The 19084-nt window shown below is 41.2% G+C and overlaps 1 protein-coding gene across 1 annotated transcript in view; it reads right to left on the bottom strand.

Annotated features, from left to right (window-relative positions):
- LOC146464096 (uncharacterized) overlaps window positions 1–19084 on the bottom strand; it is a 42750-nt gene that overhangs the window by 13717 nt on the left and 9949 nt on the right. The window contains exons 5-13 of the mRNA XM_085130170.1: window positions 7502–7588; window positions 6210–6497; window positions 5471–5758; window positions 4800–5087; window positions 3227–3550; window positions 2556–2843; window positions 1352–1675; window positions 613–900; window positions 42–329 (exon numbers count right to left, since the gene is read on the bottom strand). Of these exons, the coding sequence (XP_084986296.1) occupies window positions 42–329; window positions 613–900; window positions 1352–1675; window positions 2556–2843; window positions 3227–3550; window positions 4800–5087; window positions 5471–5758; window positions 6210–6497; window positions 7502–7588 (2463 nt within the window). The remainder of the gene's footprint in view (window positions 1–41; window positions 330–612; window positions 901–1351; window positions 1676–2555; window positions 2844–3226; window positions 3551–4799; window positions 5088–5470; window positions 5759–6209; window positions 6498–7501; window positions 7589–19084) is intronic.

Raw genomic sequence — 19084 nt, 5'->3', positions numbered from 1 at the left:
TGTCAAATGGAGCACGTTAAGTCATTTATCTGCTTGTCTACCTTTGATGACGTACACTTGATTGGCCCATCCTCCCCCTTCACCATCCGACGCGCAGAACGTCGATTTTCCATATTTGTCAAAGGTCACTGCTGCTGTACTACTGGATGCACACCAGCCACCATCCTGAACTGCAAACATGGTGTATCCCCTTTTCATTGCTGCCACAGCGCACTTTGCAATGGCATCCTTCCGAGAGCGATACAAACCATCCAAAATAGGATCTGTTCCTTCCAAGGTTTTGATTGCTCGATTGGATGTGTCTTTGTAGCAGCCAACGGTTTTGTACCCTGACAAAAGCGTCGCGGGAAGCATTACACTTTCTAGCTAGTTCATGCATGAGGTTAATATGACTGGCTTTATTGTCAAGGCGAAAATATTCTAGAGCAAAAACACTTGCGTTAAGGGTTAAGAGTATTTTCTTCTTAGGTTTTCTCTCCTACAGGTTCTCAATGGTTCTGTTCACCAAATTTCAGTGTTACAGAACTAGCGACAAAATCTCGGGGATGTTTTTCTCAAGTTCGAAGCACAGATATATGAAACTAAAAGCCACTATTGAAAGCTGTCGTTTACCTTTGATTACATAAACCTGATTGGCCCATCCTCCACCCTCACCGTCACCCTTACAAGCTGTAGATTTTCCATATTTATCAAAGGTTTGTGCTGCTGTAGCACTGGCTGCACACCACCCGCCATCCTGCACTGCAAAAATGTTGTAGCCCTTTCTCATTGCTGCCACTGCGCACTTTGCAATGGGGTGTTTCCGAGAGACATACGATCCATCTAAAATGGCATCCGTTCCTTCCATAGTCTTGATTGCTCGACTGGACCTATCCTTATAGCAACCAATAGTTTTATAGCCTGACAGAAAACGCCAGATGAAGCATTAGAACTTATACGTCACGAATCTTAGAATAAAACAAGGGTCACTTCATTGTCACGGAATAAAATTAGATCACAGAATTATAAAAAGGATTAAATGACACGATTATTTGGTTTTCAAGGTGTTTTTCATTCTTAAGATGTCCTCTTCACCTGGCCTGTCAATGCAGGGAATCACAAATGTGACAAGAAAGGCGCAGAACGTACAACAGATGTACCTTAAAGTAGACAAAAAATAACGATGCTCTTTCCCAGATGTATAGGTTACTCGAGGAAATACTAGAGAGTTCTCATTTACTATAACAGCAAAAATTCTTCTTCGTTTAGTTCTTTGAATAAAGAGCAATGATCGAGGATGAAACACGTCTTCAAAATGTTAAGAGCCTTAATTTATTGGTAAATGCAGCGAGTCGTATGAGTGGCTATTTACCTTTGATGACATAAACCTGATTGGCCCATCCTCCACCCTCACCGTCACCCTTACAAGCTGTAGATTTTCCATATTTATCAAAGGTTTGCGGTGCTGTAGCACTGGCTGCACACCACCCGCCATTCTGCACTGCAAAAATGTTGTAGCCCTTTCTCATTGCTGCCACTGCGCACTTTGCAATGGGGTGTTTCCGAGAGACATACGATCCATCCAAAATAGGATCCGTTCCTTCCAAGCTCTTGATTGCCCTATTGGACCTGTCTTTATAGCAGCCAATAGTCTCAAAGCCTGGCAAAACAGGCACAGATGGCGCAAGCTTTTGACCTACCGATGAGAAAGAAACCGTTTAGTATATTTGGAAGTTCAGCAGAGTTATGTATTAACTCATTACAATCTGATCGACCTTTTAAGTGCAACAATAGGTTTACACCTTCTTCTGGTTCGCCATATAAGCTGATTAATCCCGATCCAGGTTTTTCGCATGTTAGTGCCCTTCGGCTAATGTTCTTTACTAGTAATAGATCTCATGCTATCCCCTACGTTTTCTCTGCTAACATCTTACCTCTTGAAATGCTTTATTTTGAAACGGTTTGTTGTCTTATGCATGACATTTCTACTAATTCTGCGCCTCGAAATATTTATCACCTCTTTACTTAATCAAGAGATGTCCATATGTTTAATACTAGATTTTCTGATGCTGGTAATTGCTATGTTAATAAATCAAGATTGAGTGTTCGACTTAATTCTTTTTCATCCCTTAAAGCTAAGGTGTGGAATTGCTTGAAGCTTGATCATTTAATAAACGCCTACGGCGTTTATTAGATCATTTACGGTAGTTATAAATATATTAAATAAAGTTGTCGTTGTTTGTAAAACCACGTTTATCTTTAGACGCTATAGTTCATGCATATTACAACTTAACAAGACAAAGGAATTACAGCAAGGGCTAAAAAAAAGAAAACGGGAATCAGTTTGTGAAGGTGTTGAATCGTCCAAATGTACACCAAACTCACAGACATTTTATTTGCAACAGGTGCGTCTTAGAACTAGAATTGTTTTGAAAATGTTAGAAAATACCCATCACGTATGATGTCGCTTAAACAAAGAAACATTCCATCGACGGAAGTTCATTGTGGTCACTTTCAGAGGAATAAATAAGTAGTTGTCAAATGGAGCACGTTAAGTCATTTATCTGCTTGTCTACCTTTGATGACGTACACTTGATTGGCCCATCCTCCCCCTTCACCATCCGACGCGCAGAACGTCGATTTTCCATATTTGTCAAAGGTCACTGCTGCTGTACTACTGGATGCACACCAGCCACCATCCTGAACTGCAAACATGGTGTATCCCCTTTTCATTGCTGCCACAGCGCACTTTGCAATGGCATCCTTCCGAGAGCGATACAAACCATCCAAAATAGGATCTGTTCCTTCCAAGGTTTTGATTGCTCGATTGGATGTGTCTTTGTAGCAGCCAACGGTTTTGTACCCTGACAAAAGCGTCGCGGGAAGCATTACACTTTCTAGCTAGTTCATGCATGAGGTTAATATGACTGGCTTTATTGTCAAGGCGAAAATATTCTAGAGCAAAAACACTTGCGTTAAGGGTTAAGAGTATTTTCTCCTTAGGTTTTCTCTCCTACAGGTTCTCAATGGTTCTGTTCACCAAATTTCAGTGTTAGAAAACTAACGACGAAATCTCAGAGATGTTTTTCGCAAGTTCGTAGTACAGATATATGAAACCAAAAGCCACTATTCACTTGAGGTCTACGTTGTTGGAATGAAGAGGAGTGGGTGATGGTGTAATGAGTGTAAGGTGGTCTACATAAGCGTTTTAAACTGAATGCGAGAAGTAATGAAAGCTGTCGTTTACCTTTGATGACATAAACCTGATTGGCCCATCCTCCACCCTCACCGTCACCCTTACAAGCTGTAGATTTTCCATATTTATCAAAGGTTTGCGGTGCTGTAGCACTGGCTGCACACCACCCGCCATTCTGCACTGCAAAAATGTTGTAGCCCTTTTTCACTGCTGCCACTGCGCACTTTGCAATGGGATGTTTCCGAGAGACATACGATCCATCCAAAATAGGATCCGTTCCTTCCAAGCTCTTGATTGCCCTATTGGATCTGTCTTTATAGCAGCCAATAGTTTTAAAGCCTGGCAAAACAGGCACAGATGGCGCAAGCTTTTGACCTACCGATGAGAAAGAAACCGTTTAGTATATTTGGAAGTTCAGCAGAGTTATGTATTCTATTAACTCATTACAATCTGATCGACCTTTTAAGTGCAACAATAGGTTTACACCTTCTTCTGGTTCGCCATATAAGCTGATTAATCCCGATCCAGGTTTTTCGCATGTTAGTGCCCTTCGGCTAATGTTCTTTACTAGTAATAGATCTCATGCTATCCCCTACGTTTTCTCTGCTAACATCTTACCTCTTAAAATGCTTTATTTTGAAACGGTTTTTTCTCTTATGCATGACATTTCTACTAATTCTGCGCCTGGAAATATTTATCACCTCTTTACTTAATCAAGAGATGTCCATATGTTTAATACTAGATTTTCTGATGCTGGTAATTGCTATGTTAATAAATCAAGGTTGAGTGTTCGACTTAATTCTTTTTTGGTCCTTAAAGCTAAAGTGTGGAATTGGTTGAAGTTTGATCAGTGTGTAAGCTTATGAAGAAACATTTTAAGTACAAAATTCGTCGATCTCTCCTTGCGGTGCTTGATGATGAGGATGATTATGTTGATGTCTCGTCTTTAATCTTTTAAATCAGGAACTATTGTTAATTAACCTTTATATTCGCTTTTTTCTTGTTCTTTTTTTTCCCAAAATATTATATATGCGTATTCTTGTGTATGTATAATTATGTATATTCTATTTATTTAATTTTCTCTTATGTAGTTACAGTACTTGTTAAAAGAACGAATGTGTATACTTATCTACTTACTTATATTTATATTTATTAATTTTCGAATTTTATTCATGTTTTTAATAATTATTAAGTTACACAGCGCGCCTCGATTAGCTCTGCTACATCCGGGCTGTTTATTCCTGTAATAGTTATAAATGTATTAAATAAAGTTGTCGTTCTTTGTAAAACCACGTTTATCTTTAGACGCTATAGTTCATGCATATTATAAATTTACAAGACAATTAATGGAACTACAGCAAGGGCTAAAAAAAAAAAAAAACGGGAATCAGTTTCTGATGGTGTTGAATCGTCCAAATGTACACCAAACTCACAGACATTTTATTTGCAACAGGTGCTTCTAAGAACTGGAATTGTTTTGAAAATGTTAGAAAATACCCGTCAGGTATGATGTCGCTTAGACGAAGAAACATTCCATCGACGGAAGTTCATTGTGGTCACTTTCAGAGGAAAAAATAAGTACTTGTCAAATAGAACACGTTTAGTCATTTACCTGGTTGTCTACCTTTGATGACGTACACTTGATTGGCCCATCCTCCCCCTTCACCATCCAACGCGCAGGCCGTCGATTTTCCATATTTGTCAAAGGTCAGTGCTGCTGTACTACTGGATGCACACCACCCACCATCCTGAACTGCAAACATGGTGTATCCCCTTTTCATTGCTGCCACGGCGCACTTTGTAATGGCATTCTTCCGAGAGCCGTACGATCCATCCAAAATAGGATCTGTTCCTTCCAAGGTTTTGATTGCTCGATTGGATGTGTCTTTGTAGCAGCCAACGGTTTTGTACCCTGACAAAAGCGTCACGGGAAGCATTACACTTTCTAGCTAGTTCATGCATGAGGTTAATATGACTGGCTTTATTGTCAAGGCGAAAATATTCTAGAGCAAAAACACTTGCGTTAAGGGTTAAGAGTATTTTCTCCTTAGGTTTTCTCTCCTACAGGTTCTCAATGGTTCTGTTCACCAAATTTCAGTGTTACAAAACTAGCGACAAAATCTCGGGGATGTTTTTCTCAAGTTCGAAGTACCGATATATGAAACCGAAAGCCACTATTTACCTGAGGTCTACGTTGTTGGAATGAAGAGGAGTGGGCTTTGGTGTAATGAGTGTAACGTGGTCTACATAAACATTTTAAACTAAATGCGAGAAGTAATGAAAGCTGTCGTTTACCTTTGATGACATAAACCTGATTGGCCCATCCTCCACCCTCACCGTCACCCTTACAAGCTGTAGATTTTCCATATTTATCAAAGGTTTGTGCTGCTGTAGCACTGGCTGCACACCACCCGCCATTCTGCACTGCAAAAATGTTGTAGCCCTTTCTCATTGCTGCCACTGCGCACTTCGCAATGGGGTGTTTCCGAGAGGCATAGGATCCATCTAAAATAGCATCAGTTCCTTCCAAGGTCTTGATTGCTCGACTGGACCTATCTTTATAGCAGCCAAAAGTTTCATAGTCTGACGGAAAACGTCACATGAAGTATTAGACCTTATATTTCTTGAATATTAAAATTAAAAAAGGGCTACTTTATTGTCACGGAATAAAATCAGATCGCAGAACTACAACAACGATTAAATGTCAGTATTATTTGGTTTCCAAGGTGTTTAATTCTTAAGATGTCTTCTTCACCTTGCCTGTCAATGCAGGGAATCACAAATGTGACAAGAAAGGCGCAGAACGTACAACAGGTGTACCTTAAAGTAGACATAAAAAACTAAAGATGCTCTTTCCCAGATGTATTGATTGCTCAAGGAAATACTAGAGAGCTCTCATCTACTACAACAGCGAAAATTCTTGTTCGTTTGTTTCTTTGAATAAAGAGCAGTGATCGAGGATGAAACACGTCTTCAAAATGTTAAGAGCCTTATTCTATTGAAAATGAAGCGAGTCGTATAAGTGGCTATTTACCTTTGATGACATAAACCTGATTGGCCCATCTTCCACCCTCACCGTCACCCCTACAAGCTGTAGATTTTCCATATTTATCAAAGGCTTGTGCTGCTGTAGCACTGGCTGCACACCACCCGCCATTCTGGACCGCAAAAATGTTGTAGCCCTTTCTCATTGCTGCCACTGCACACTTTGCAAGAGGGTGTTTCCGAGAGCCATACGATCTATCCAAAATGGCGTCTGTTCCTTCCAAGGTGTTGATTGCTCGATTGGAGGTGTCTTTGTAACAACCAATAGTTTCATAGTCTGAAGGGAGAAGCAGGCGCATTGTTAGATATGAGTAGTTGCCTTTGGCGTGAGTTGTTGCGAGCTTTAGGCAGTCAGCGTATGGGTAGCATTAATGAAGAGACTCCTTTTCGTTGTCTAGTGTTATTGGTGTGAACAAGGCATTAAGGTAGCCTATATTGTAGCGTGGCACGTATTCGGTTTCTATGGAAGTCGTTTTGCCGTCTTGCTAAAAGTATGAGCCTCGCGCCTTTTTTTGGGAATTTAATGGTATACTAAATACTAGATAGAGTACCACTTCGAAGTTGATTTAAAAAACTCTGCCGAGAGCCGGTTTTGAACCCACTTCTCCGAGCAGTGTTTGATAATTTCGTAATTGTCTTGAACATAAGATTAAGTTACCTTTTTATTCCATTAACCGGGCTCCTTTGAATAAGCACGCACCCGGAAAGCTCGAAAAGTTAATCAGAAGCGCCCACCCTCGAATAAGCGCCCACTCTGAATGCTCGAATAGGTAATAAGCGCTCACCTTTCATTTTCGCCCACACTGAAAGCCCCAAAACTTAATAAGCGGCTACCCCCACCCCTCTTCCAAGAAAAAAAACATTTCTGTACTAGCCCAGCGTGAAGTTTGAAGCGTAAGTTGTGTTTTAAAATTGGTTTTAGATGCGGTAGTCGGTGAAGTTTTATATTGGTTACGGCTTAATTGTTTATGTAAGCTTTTGCGCTTTGGTTAGTCTTGTTGAAACAGAATAAACTTGTTATCCCTTGTTTTGTTATTCCGGAAAAATGTTTTCGCCTTCTGAAGATGTTGAGAAAATAATAAGCGTCCAACTTGAGTAAGCGCCAACCCTCGTGGGACCAAAATTATATAATCGCCAAGGGCAGCTAATCGAATAAATACTGAAAATACGGTACGTTGGTGCGTACTTTTACGCATTGAAAGTCTTCAACAATTTTCCTCTGTTTGTGTTTTTCCTCGAATCTGCAGGTTTAACATTATAAAAAGAATTCACTTTACTTACCGCAGTGAAGGCTGTAGGAAGCAGTGACACAAAGGAAAGCCGTAATAAGAAGTAAATTATTTCGTTGACGTCGCATTCCTCTGAAATCTACAAAAAAGTTACGTATAACTTGGTATAAGTTTTCAGCCTCTGTATGACCAGCCTCATCGGACTAATCCCAATGAGTGTATTGATTGACGGTTGCTAACCAAGATATTTTATCACTTTCGGTCGATTTAACTGCCAATAAACAAGGGTCAAATGCATTGCAGGGGAGCAGGGATGGCGCAGTGGTGGAAGCACTCGCCTCGCACTCGGCACCAGTGTGATCCAGGTTCCATTCCCGGAAACGCCGTTATATGTAGGTTAAGTTTGTTGTTGGTTCTCGTCCTTTTTCCAAGAGGTTTTTCTCCGGATTCTCCGGTTGTCTCCTCAGAAACCAATGTTTTCAAATTTCAACATTTTAACATTCAAATATCTTTTCTTACAGCTGGCTGCCTGGCATTTTTAGCTTTTAGGTTATTTCGGGCAGCCAGCACCCCTATCATCTATTGTATGTATATATTTATATTTTGTTGTAATAATCATGGGGTGGAATAAAGTATTGTTGTTGTTGTTGTTCAATTGGAACCTGAATCTGAGTATCACAGGTTTGTCAGTCGCAAGAGACTGTTTAGTGTCACCTTCGTTAAACAAAGTTGATTTATTGCTTATTCACATGTTGTTCTGGTTTTTATTGAGTTGGAACCAAGTCCGCATAAGTGGTCATCATGAATCGTGGCGTCTGCTTAAAGGCTAATATGTACAGGTAAAGTTTCCTATCACCTACCAGGCACCAACCTGTGAGACCATATTGAGATCTTCTCTGTACTTCGGTGATCGCATCCATTAAAATCACATTTTTTCATTTTAATTTACTCGTACCGTTATTTTTTTATATGTTGCGTTGTAGTCGAGTCTGGACATCTAGAACATTACCCCTTTTTCACGTGTTCTTTCCTTCGTGTTTCGTCTGATAAGAACAAGCGATCGGGTGTTTCGACTTCGCTCTTGTGTACAAGAGTTTCTGCCGATATTTATTCATTCTAAAAGTACACGTATGTAAATTGAAACCGTAATTTGGCTGTGGACAACAAGAGGAATTCAGCTTCTTTTTGCAAGCGTTCTTAGCCGGGTGTTTCGCCTGATAACTGAGCGAGCGATCGATGTTAATAATGGTAATAGGACTGAGTGAAGTCCTATTGGGTCTGTAATCGTACGCATAGCGGTAGTACAATTTGTTTCACCACGAGTATGATTTCAGGCGGGACTAGCAAGTAATCTAAAACAAGAGCAAGGCTGATTTCACGGTCAGGGAAGTATATTTACTTCCCTGACCGTGAAATCAGCCTTCCTCTTTTTTTAGATTATTTGCTTTACAATTTTATTGCTGATTAGATTCTTCACCAAATGATCCGGTACTTTTATTTTGTCGCGGTGGCCCTCGAAACACAGTTTATTACTGGTTTTTACTGAAATGGACTAGCCTTCGTGCAGACGTCTCCTATTTCCTTTGTTGGACTCTCTCCCCGATTTTTCCTGAGGGGAGGGGGCGGCTGTACACAGGCTAAATTGGACGACACGGTGTCCTGTTACCAATTAATCATAACCATTACAATTTCCGAGAACAAATGACTAGCATGACGTCACAACTTTCCTTTTTTCCAAGAAAAATAAGAAAATTGTACACTAAACGCAGTGGTTACACAAGGTTGTTATACCGAACTGAAACAAATAACGTCAGTATCTCTGAACTCTGTAATAAAGAATTTACTAAAATAACAAACAACAGTCTCTTAAGTTCAACTTTAACTTTGTGTGATAACAATAACCAACTTAGTCAAGGGTAGTGTTCTAAAGTCCTTATCTGACTGAAACAAAGTCCTGCAAGTACTGTGGTGCCCTTGAGACTCGTCCACTCCGTGTCACAACTGTGGTTGGCTTTGTTGTGGGAGGTGGCTCCTGGCTTGGGGACACTAACACCGGCTCTGCTTGCTTGGGTAGATCAACAGGGGTGTTTTGGACTGGTTGACCTGTGGCTTTGGGTATAGTTGGTTCAGCTGTTGTAGGTGATGTGCCCGTCTGGTTGTGTTGGGGTTGCACGACAGGTCTGGTTTCAGCCGACTGACCAAATGGTTCCTTGGACTGGCGAAGATGTCGACGATTTCTTCTGTACAGTTTGCCATCTTCGGTCCGGACTTCGTACGACCGAATGTCAACTTGTTCTTTAACACGAGCTTTGAACCACTTCCGTTCTCTGTTACCTTGTTTAGGGGCGACTCGTACAATCTCTCCTGACCCTCAGGTGGAAGTTCTTTGCTGGTCCGATTGTAGTACTTGGTTTCTTTGGACTTCTGCTTGATCAGTTTCTCCTTCACATCTTCTTGGATCTTTGGCTTTAGCAAAGAACTGTTAGTGGGAAGCAATGTTCTTGCTCTGCGGCAGAACATCCTTTGAGCGGGAGAACTTGACATTCCTTCAGTAGGAGTGAACTTGTGACGACTTAAAACTCGTAGCCGGCTGCAGAGTCTTTGAATTCCTGAGAGTTGAGTTGCATGTTGTCACTGATTAGCTGATTTGGAATTCCATTGACTGAAAACTGCTTGCGGAGTTTCTTGGCTATGCTTGCCGCAGTCTTGCTCTCTAGTCTGTCCACTTCAAAGTAACTTGAATAATAGTCAACCACACAGAGATAGTCTGTATCATCCAGTGTGAAAACAACTACTCCAATCTTCTGCCAAGGGAGATCAGCAATTTCATGACAGATGAGAGGCTCTTTTGGTTGGCTTAACTGATAACAAGAGCAGATATCGCACTTTGAAATGTAATCAGTTAGTTCTGAGTTCATTCTTGGCCAATACACTGTTTCTCTAGCCCTGCGCAGGCAACTCTGAATTCCAGTGTGAGCTCCATGCAACTTCTCTAATGATGATTGTGTTCTATATCCAGAAGACTTGAGCCAGAAGCTCTTTCTCGATCTGAGAATATCCCTGCTCCGCTGGGGTGAGCGCAAGACTTGCATATGTAACCGGCTGACCCTCTTGCATTAGAACAAATCCAAGGCTATTTTGAGATGCATCACCTTGTCCTTCAGTTTGAGCTTGTGGACTGAAATACTTAAGGACTGGAGCTTGTGTAACGGCAGCTTTGAGATCCTCTTGTTCCTGGGTCCACTGCCACTCAACGTCCTTGTGTGTTAGTTTGCAGAGAGGCTCACATAATGCTGACAGGTTACTGAGAAACTTCGAAAGGTACTTAACTATGCCAATGAGACGCTGTACACCCTGGAGATCAGAGGGGGTTTCCATGTCCACAATGCCCTCAATCTTCTTGGGGTCGGGTTTGACTCCTTCATTGCTTAACAGATGTCCCATGAATGGTACTTGGCTGCATTTGAAGTTAAACTTGGCTTTATTTAATTTGATGTTCCTGTCTCTGCATCTTTGTAGTGGGTGTACAAGGTTTGCATCATGATCCTTGTCTGTTTCTTCCTTGGTGTCACCTTGACCTATAATCAGCAAATCGTCTGCTATTCTGTATACTCCAGGCAATCCTTGCAGGTTTTGATCTAGCTTTTGCTGAAAGTATTCAGGTGCTGGGCTAATTCCATACGGCATCCTTAACCACCGATGTCTGCCCCATGGTGTCTGAAACGTAGTTAGGGGGCTCGACTCATCATCTAATTCGATCTGGAGAAAGCCATCTTTCAGATCTGCTTTGGAAAAGACTCGTGCTTTCCCAAGTTTAGGAAGAATGTCATCAATGACAGGCAAAGGAAAGTGGCTTCGACTGAGTGCTTCATTCAGGGGTCTGGGGTCGATGCAAACTCTGACTTTCCCATTCGCTTTTGCTGTGACCACTGCACTGGACACCCACTTAGTTGGCTCTTCTACTTTCTCTAAGACACCAACACTGACAAGACGGTCAATTTCTTCTTTGAACTTTCCTTTCAACGCCACGGGTACTCTGCGGGGAGGCATTTTAACTGGTGAGACAGATTCATTTAATTCTAAATGTAACCTCCCGTCCATTTTTCCAAGTCCCTTGAAGATGTCTCCAAAGTCGGTTAACACTTGCTCCTTAGAAAGAGAACTACTCGGTGAGGCAGTGAAGACTTCATTGTTGCTCACGAGTTGGATATTGTGATGTTGGACTACAATGAAACCCATCTGCTGAGCAGCACGAGCTCCTAGTAATGGTGTATAACTGCCATCCACTACAACAAACTCAGCGTTGTATTTCTTTTTAGTCTTAGGATTGCGCTTGTTGATTCTTGTTGTTCCAAGTCCTGGGATTTGTTTCTTTTTGTAGGCTGTCAACAACTTGTTTGTCTTCTGAACCTCTGCTCCTTCTGGAAGGTATTCCTTTGGGAGTACATTGCATGTCGTACCAGAGTCAATCTGCATTTTTACGGTCTTTTCTTGTATTTCCTTGAAGGTCTTTTGGAGGTCTTTTCCTTGTATAGCTGCATAAATCTTACTTGGGAAATCACTGACAGGAATGACATCAACTACTTCAGCGGTACTCACGTTAATATCTTCTGTGGAGAGTTCTACAGCCAAGAGTTCTTCCAGTGACGAAGTGACAGCTTCAAGAGCATTCACTTTCTTCCGAACGCTCTTCTTGGAGCTAGGTTTCGCAGCCTTTGGTTTTTTTTCCCTAGAGCTACCCTTCTTTCCATGAAGATGACACTTGCTCACTACGTGATTCTCTTTCTTGCACTTTTTGCAGATTTGACCAAAAGCATGAGACTTTTCTCTATTTCTTTCGTGAGACTTGTCACAAAATTTACAGTCGTCGACCATACTGAAGTTTAACTTTGGACGAGATGATTTGAGCGCGTTGACTTCACTTGATTCCTTGCCTTGACTTGACATATCTTGGACTTGCAATTTAGTCGCTTCGGCTGCTCGACAGCTATTAAGGCGTTTTTCCAGCGTTAATTTCGGTTCCTGGCGAAGCTTTTTCCTCTCACCATTGTCCCTGATACAACAGACTAAACGGTTTCGGATTAAATCATCTTTTAACAAACCAAATTCGCAGGTTTCGGCAAGTGTGCGAAGCGCTTTTGTGTATGCATCAATCGACTCATCTGCTTATTGTGAACGATTATTGAATTTGTATCTTTCATAAATCGCATTCGCTCTTCCAATGCAGTAGGTCTGCCACAACTCGAGGACTTTAGCCATGTTTTCCCTCTCAGCCTCCGATGAGAACGGCAACCCAGTGTGTATTTCCAGCGCATCTGGATCGATACACGAAGCGTCGAAGGTTGTTTGTCCAACCCAGTGACAATTTCATACGCTTTCCAAATCTGTACCCACTTTTTCCAATTGGCAGCCAGGTTTCCTTTAGTGTCGAATTTCTGGGGAAGTGATACATTGGCAATAAACCTTGATTGCGCCGGGCTAATAACGGGAGGAGCATCTGCTTCGTCCGGCATGTCCGTGGATTCAAAATGGCGGCGCGTTGAAGCACAATCTTCACTCAATTGACAGGGGCACCCAGGGGATTGTTTCGGTAAATTATCTGTTCGGAAGGTCCCTAATCCCCTACAATTTTCTAAAGGGAATTTTCACCTCGAACGTTCGCGTTATGGGAAGTTTAAGGCCTAATGTTTTCGGATTGATAAAAATTTAGCTTCGGGTACCGAAGAAAGGTCAGCTAAGATTTTCGGAAAGGACAATAAGACTTAAGGTTTTCAAGAATGGGACAAAAATGACCTAGTAATTTCGAAAAGACTCAAGTTCCCCTAGAATGACCGAACAGATGAAGATATTATAGCGCTGCCTGAAATGAACCTACAGAGCTTTAAAGGCACTCCAGATAGCCTAACATTACTTTTTAATGGATTTGAGAGAAAACTGTCGTTGGGTGCCCCTGAATTGAGACTTTGAAAGCTTGAATTCACTCTACAGCGGCTTTCCACCACACGATGACAACCACTTCTGACACCATGTAACGTTACGCTATTCTGGGAGCGCGAACGAGGTGAGAAATAAGGCGACCAACAGTCTTATAATGAAAACAACACTCCATGTTTTAATTCAACACAGCATGCCCATGGCAAAGAGGTCACGTGACCCGCACGACGTCACAGAGAATGTAAAAACAACCGTGTTATCATGGATCATAAACGACGTTTTATAATCCATGGTTTTATTTACGAAATAAGTGGTAGAATGGACTCCGTTCAAGTGCAACTGTCCTATTACAGCGCGCCCAATTACCAAGGCATAACGTATACACTGTCTAAAGCCGGCGACACACCTAGCGAATTTTTTCGCCGATCGCGACGATGTTGGACTTCAACTTTGTCCCCGGGCTCCATCGAGGAGCGTTTTGAAAAGTCATGTGATAAAATCGTCCAACCTAATTAGTTGACTTAAATGGCGATTCACAGCGAAGAGCGTAGAAAATCGCGGGAACGGGCACACTTGGTGAATGCTGGCGAATTTAATCATGCCAGATATCGGCGATTTTATACGCCGATCGAGGCGACCAGCGATAATCGTAATCGCTGCACCGGGCACACTTGGCGATTTTCGCCGATCGCGGCGATCGGCGTCCTCCCCGTTACGTGACGACACTAAGAACGGCTGCGTAAGAGACTTAGCTGTCTAATGCTTAAATCTTGGCTGCTGACAGACAAACAGCTACGAGCAGTTTGTCTTTGTTATGATTATAACTATAATAATACCGGTGTAGCCTGTTCTGGGCATTTGCCCTCTTTTGCATATGTACTCATTCCAGTGTTTAGTCTGATGTGAACAGGAATCGGTGTGTTCCACATTAGTTTCCGTTTAGAGGAGTGATTACGTTAGTTCATTGTCGTGTAGAGAAATTATATTGTTACTTGCACAATCGACGTCTCGGGTGACCAAGAAAAAATTACGTCATAGAACTTGATAAGTTTTCAGCCAAGTGTTTACTTGGTGCCTCATTTTTTTCTTCTTCCGCTGACAGGGTCACCGAACGAGAACATGTAGTCTCCTGTATTCCAGATAATTTTTCAGCCGAAAATTTAACTTGTAGAAAGTTTAAGGGAACCAAGTTTTATTCCCCGAACTTACGAGCCGTTGTTGGATTTACAAAAATGCTAACTGACCTTTTCAGATTCTCGCATTTATAACGAAAACGAAAACGAAACGAAATTTAGAGCTAACACTTGAGATTTTACTATCAACCTAAACCGAAATTCTGGGGCGATTAAGACTATCCGAACAGATATTCAGTCAAAATGAAACGTCGGGTGCCCCTGTTTACAGAAAATCGCCACCTTTCATTGAAGATTGAAGGTCCATGAAATCATCGTTTTAGTTCAGTTGCTGTTGGACCAGGGGCCTACTGCAAAAATATATAGTTGAAAAATTCGTAATTTTAGGTCCATTTAAACTGTAATCCAAAATATTTTAGACCGCCCCAAAGGGAATCCACTTTAGCTTGTTCATACCAAATATTAGCTCTCTAACCGCGCGTTTACGTATATTAAATTATAAGTATAGCCGACTATAAGCAAGTAATTCAAGGCGCCGTGAACGAGTAAAACGAAGCAAAACTCACCTACCCTAACAATGGCTTCAAACTTCCTGCTTTCACTGGCTACGACAAAGCCTCGAAGCGAAATTGTGAAAGCAAATGGATTAAAAAGACTAAAACAAAAGTCGCTTTTATTTTTCTTTCCCACTTGAAAATTCTCTGACGAACCGCATAAGGTGTCCGGACCACGGGCCGTTCCGGCGGAATAGGGGCAGACAATGTAGTGCGGAATGAAATGATCTGACGCTAAAACTACTCACAATATGTTGAATATTTTCTTAGTATTAAATGAAACTGCTCCGAGGCAAACCAAGTAGCACAACTTTGAGAAAAAACCTTCGGCTGTAGTATTTTAAAAAATTGGCACTAAAATGAGGTATGTCGGTGTTTTCGGAAAAACAAAAAAATTACGGTAAAATGTTTCTGTTCCTGACTAAAGCAGAGGTCTTCCAGTGCCAAAATCGAGTTAAAATCAGTCGCGATTGTAAACTAAAACAATGGAGGTTAGAGCAATTCATCGGATTTGTAGGCTCTGAAAGTTTGTAGCCGGGAAGAAATTTAAAATAAGCCATATTAGTCATATCAGTTGAGTGGAAGAAAAGAACATTTTTCATCGATAACCGCTTTCAGGGCGTGAATGTTGCTGTATGTGTAGTGGGTGCTCGGTTCAACTAAATCAGCAACTTTTATAAACAGATATATGGATTTGTGACACTTGTTATTTAATGCATCGTATAATTTTATATTATTTTTGTTTTATAGAGTTTTGGCATTTGAGATAAAGAGAAGGTTTTCGAATAAAACCTACCGTTCCTAAAATCTTAGCGATGCTGTGAAAACAGATTATCAAATAAACAAAAACACAACGCCAGCAAAGGTTCTTGTCTTTTCTTCAGTAATCGATTCAACCAATAACAAATTAAAAATCCATTCCGTGGAAATGTCAATACTAAAAAAAATGTTTTGCGTTCGTCTAAATTGACACTCTTAGAAAGACTCGAATTTCTGCGTATCACTATAAAAGTCGACGTCGAGAGTTAAATTTAGCTTTTTAAACAGTTCAGTGAACAAAAGGGAATCCATATTTTCAATTCAAATTCCTATGCTCAAATGGCTTTACATTGTTATTCGAAACGGATCTTCCCTAGTCCTAGGACTGTTTTACCGTGATATTAAAAAAAAAGAAAATGATTTTTTAAAAGTGGCTTACCCTTCTTTAGCCGAAGTGTCTTCTTGAATCATTAATCTGAAACCAGTCAATTTCAAAGTCAACGTCAGCATATATGCATTCGATAGATAATAAAATTCGGAATAGTAATAATGCAAATATCAATTCCTCTAAAAGGTCAACTGACGTCTATTGACAGATTAATTAAACAAATCTCTCAAATGAATTTCATTCAGAGACAAAAAGGATCTTGAGGTAAATCTCGTTTATCACCAGCATAGTTAAAATAGAAGTCAGGATTTACCAGATTTACGGGGTAGAATATTTACTTAACTTTATGTAGGACATACATCAATTTCCGTTGTTGTGTCTATGTTGTCTATGAACACTTGCCTTAATAAATGGCAAGAAAAAGGAACGTGTTTCGCTTCCTCACGACGTACACCAACTGATGCGCGGAAATAATTCAGAATAATTAATATCGAACATGACGAGTCAGAAGATTTTTCTCCAAAGACAAACACCATTCGTTTATGAAACGTTTATCTGTGGGAGAAGTCTGGGTGTAGGGTTCCTGTATCCCGGGAACAAAATTTTAATTGAACTCAATCGAACACGGAACTTTTTTGTGAGTTCGATTATCCAGATTATCGAAATAATCGAACATAATGCATCAGTCAATTGAAACCCCGGCTCCCGGACTCCCGGGACATAGCGGGGAATTTAACATTGGCCCGGTCCTAAAACGCCGCTAATTTTCCCGTCCCCGGGGTCAAGTAGACTGTCAAAAGCCCCGCATAGGAAGGCATCAGTACCATACTTTAGAACCAAATAAAATACAAATCAGTTTGGGTTTGTTGGTAAAAATCGACAGTGTGACGGACGTAACGTTTAACGCGATATCATAAGATTTTTCATTAAAACTATTTTAATAATAAATTGTCAGCACATTGTAGATTTAGTATCAAGCCGGCACAGGTGGTTCAGCACATACAAGGAGCTCACTTCTTACTTCTGTGTTTCGAGTTGAAGTATTGTCTTGGAGTTGCTCATCCTAATATCCAGTCTTCTCGGGTTACTGACACGAAACCGTTGCTAATGATCCACTTTAATGCGACGCGGAATAGCCATCTTGAATGACTAAGTTCCAATCCGATCCTAGTGTGTGTACTCGTAACTCAAACGTCACCAAACGTCTCATAAAATAAGGTCGATTTAATTTACAATGTAATTAAATTAAACTTAGTCACATACCCAGTATGAAACTTTTGTATGAAAGACAAGGACTCGGTTAAATCCCCGCTTCCGGTGACGCGCGCTGTGAAATCACCGCTCAATGGTCTCGGTCAAACAGACATTTTGTTAATTTCCCCGTCCCCGGCCGCGTTAAATCTCCGCTTTGTCCTGGGGGTCGGGGGACCGGGGATTTCAATTGACTGATGCATGGACGGCGCTTACTTTTGTTACTGCGCATACGTTCTGCGCATCTCGAGAAAGGTGGTCAATAACATTGTGAACCTGATGTAGAGCACAGGACTTTTTTTGATTACAGTGTCAGTTACAACTTGGTTACAAGTTAACAATCTCGTGCCCAGAGTCCTCAGGCTCTTTGGTCAGCGGTTGGTCGCCAGGAGAGACTCTGGGCTACTGGAATTTTATTACCGCGGATTTCTACGGTAAAACAATGCAAGCCATTATGGGGCAGCCAATGAAAATTTATTTTCCTAGTCTCTCCTGGCAACCAACCGCTGACCAAAGAGCCTGAGGACTCTGGGTACGAGTATGTGACTAGTGGAGCGTCCTTCCTAACCCGGGCAGAGAGGATATGTTTATTGTACCATCGTATCCTTGGTGCGTAGTATTCACCACATACAGAAATCTTACATTTGCTTCCTCAACTTTCGAAGACCTTATTCCGTGAAAGGAATGAAAGTAACAAACGGTGGAAATTTTTTTAATGCACATGCTCATCTTCCAGCTGGATAAAGCCGACACAGCGGCAAAATGAGTGCGCATGCTCCGCAGATTTGTGATTCGGGCGAGAATCGATTACCAATGCTCCACTTCAATCGCCAAATTCACAACTGTAACCACAATGTTTTTTTGTTGAATAAAATATGTGATGGAGGAAGTTCGAAGTAATTAACCTTTCCTGAAAGCGGCAACCTTATCTATTTTGATTTGGGCTTATCCCCGCGAAACGAAAAAAAACCCATGGGAATTTTAAAAATGCCGCCATTTCGCCGCGTAAGATTGCTCACGCGTGACGAGCATGCGCACTCATTTTGCCGCTGTGCAGAGAAAGCCAAGTAAGTAATCTATTTATAAAATGTCAATAACACGAAGAGCGCTTCTGCAATCTCCCGAGCCAGAGGCTGTGCTTGACAATGCTAATCATATGCTAAGAATATCTACAAAATTAAGAGTAAGTTACATGATAAATAAGAAATGAATAACAAGATTATAATAGTTTAAGTAAATAAATAGAATCTAAGAAGTATTTACAAGGGATTTTTTTTACATTGACATCAATGTTGGAAATATGCCGTTTGAGGCCGGAATGGCCTGATTAACACTGAGGTTGCGGAATTTTGCCTCTGATTGATTAGAATGAATATTAATTAGGAAGGGACCAATTACGAGCGCTAACTACATGGAAGCGCCTTTATGTCACCAGAAAGAAATTTTCAAGTTGGTAGGTAGGCCGAGAGTCTAGCTCCTTTCTTTTGTTGGCACGAATGATCTAAGGGCCTGGAAACGGGTTGAAGACGCGGACTCTTGAAACGATGACGTCACAAATCCCCGCCAAAAACCCACCGAGTGAATTGGCAGGGAAAACCTGGGCAGAAGACTACTCG

This window comes from Pavona decussata, unplaced genomic scaffold, assembly GCF_977016875.1.
Source record: "Pavona decussata unplaced genomic scaffold, jaPavDecu1.1 SCAFFOLD_169, whole genome shotgun sequence".
Classification (NCBI taxonomy): domain Eukaryota; kingdom Metazoa; phylum Cnidaria; class Anthozoa; order Scleractinia; family Agariciidae; genus Pavona; species Pavona decussata.
Note: the sequence above shows the minus strand (reverse complement) of the source record. Positions and strands in the feature narration are given on the sequence as shown.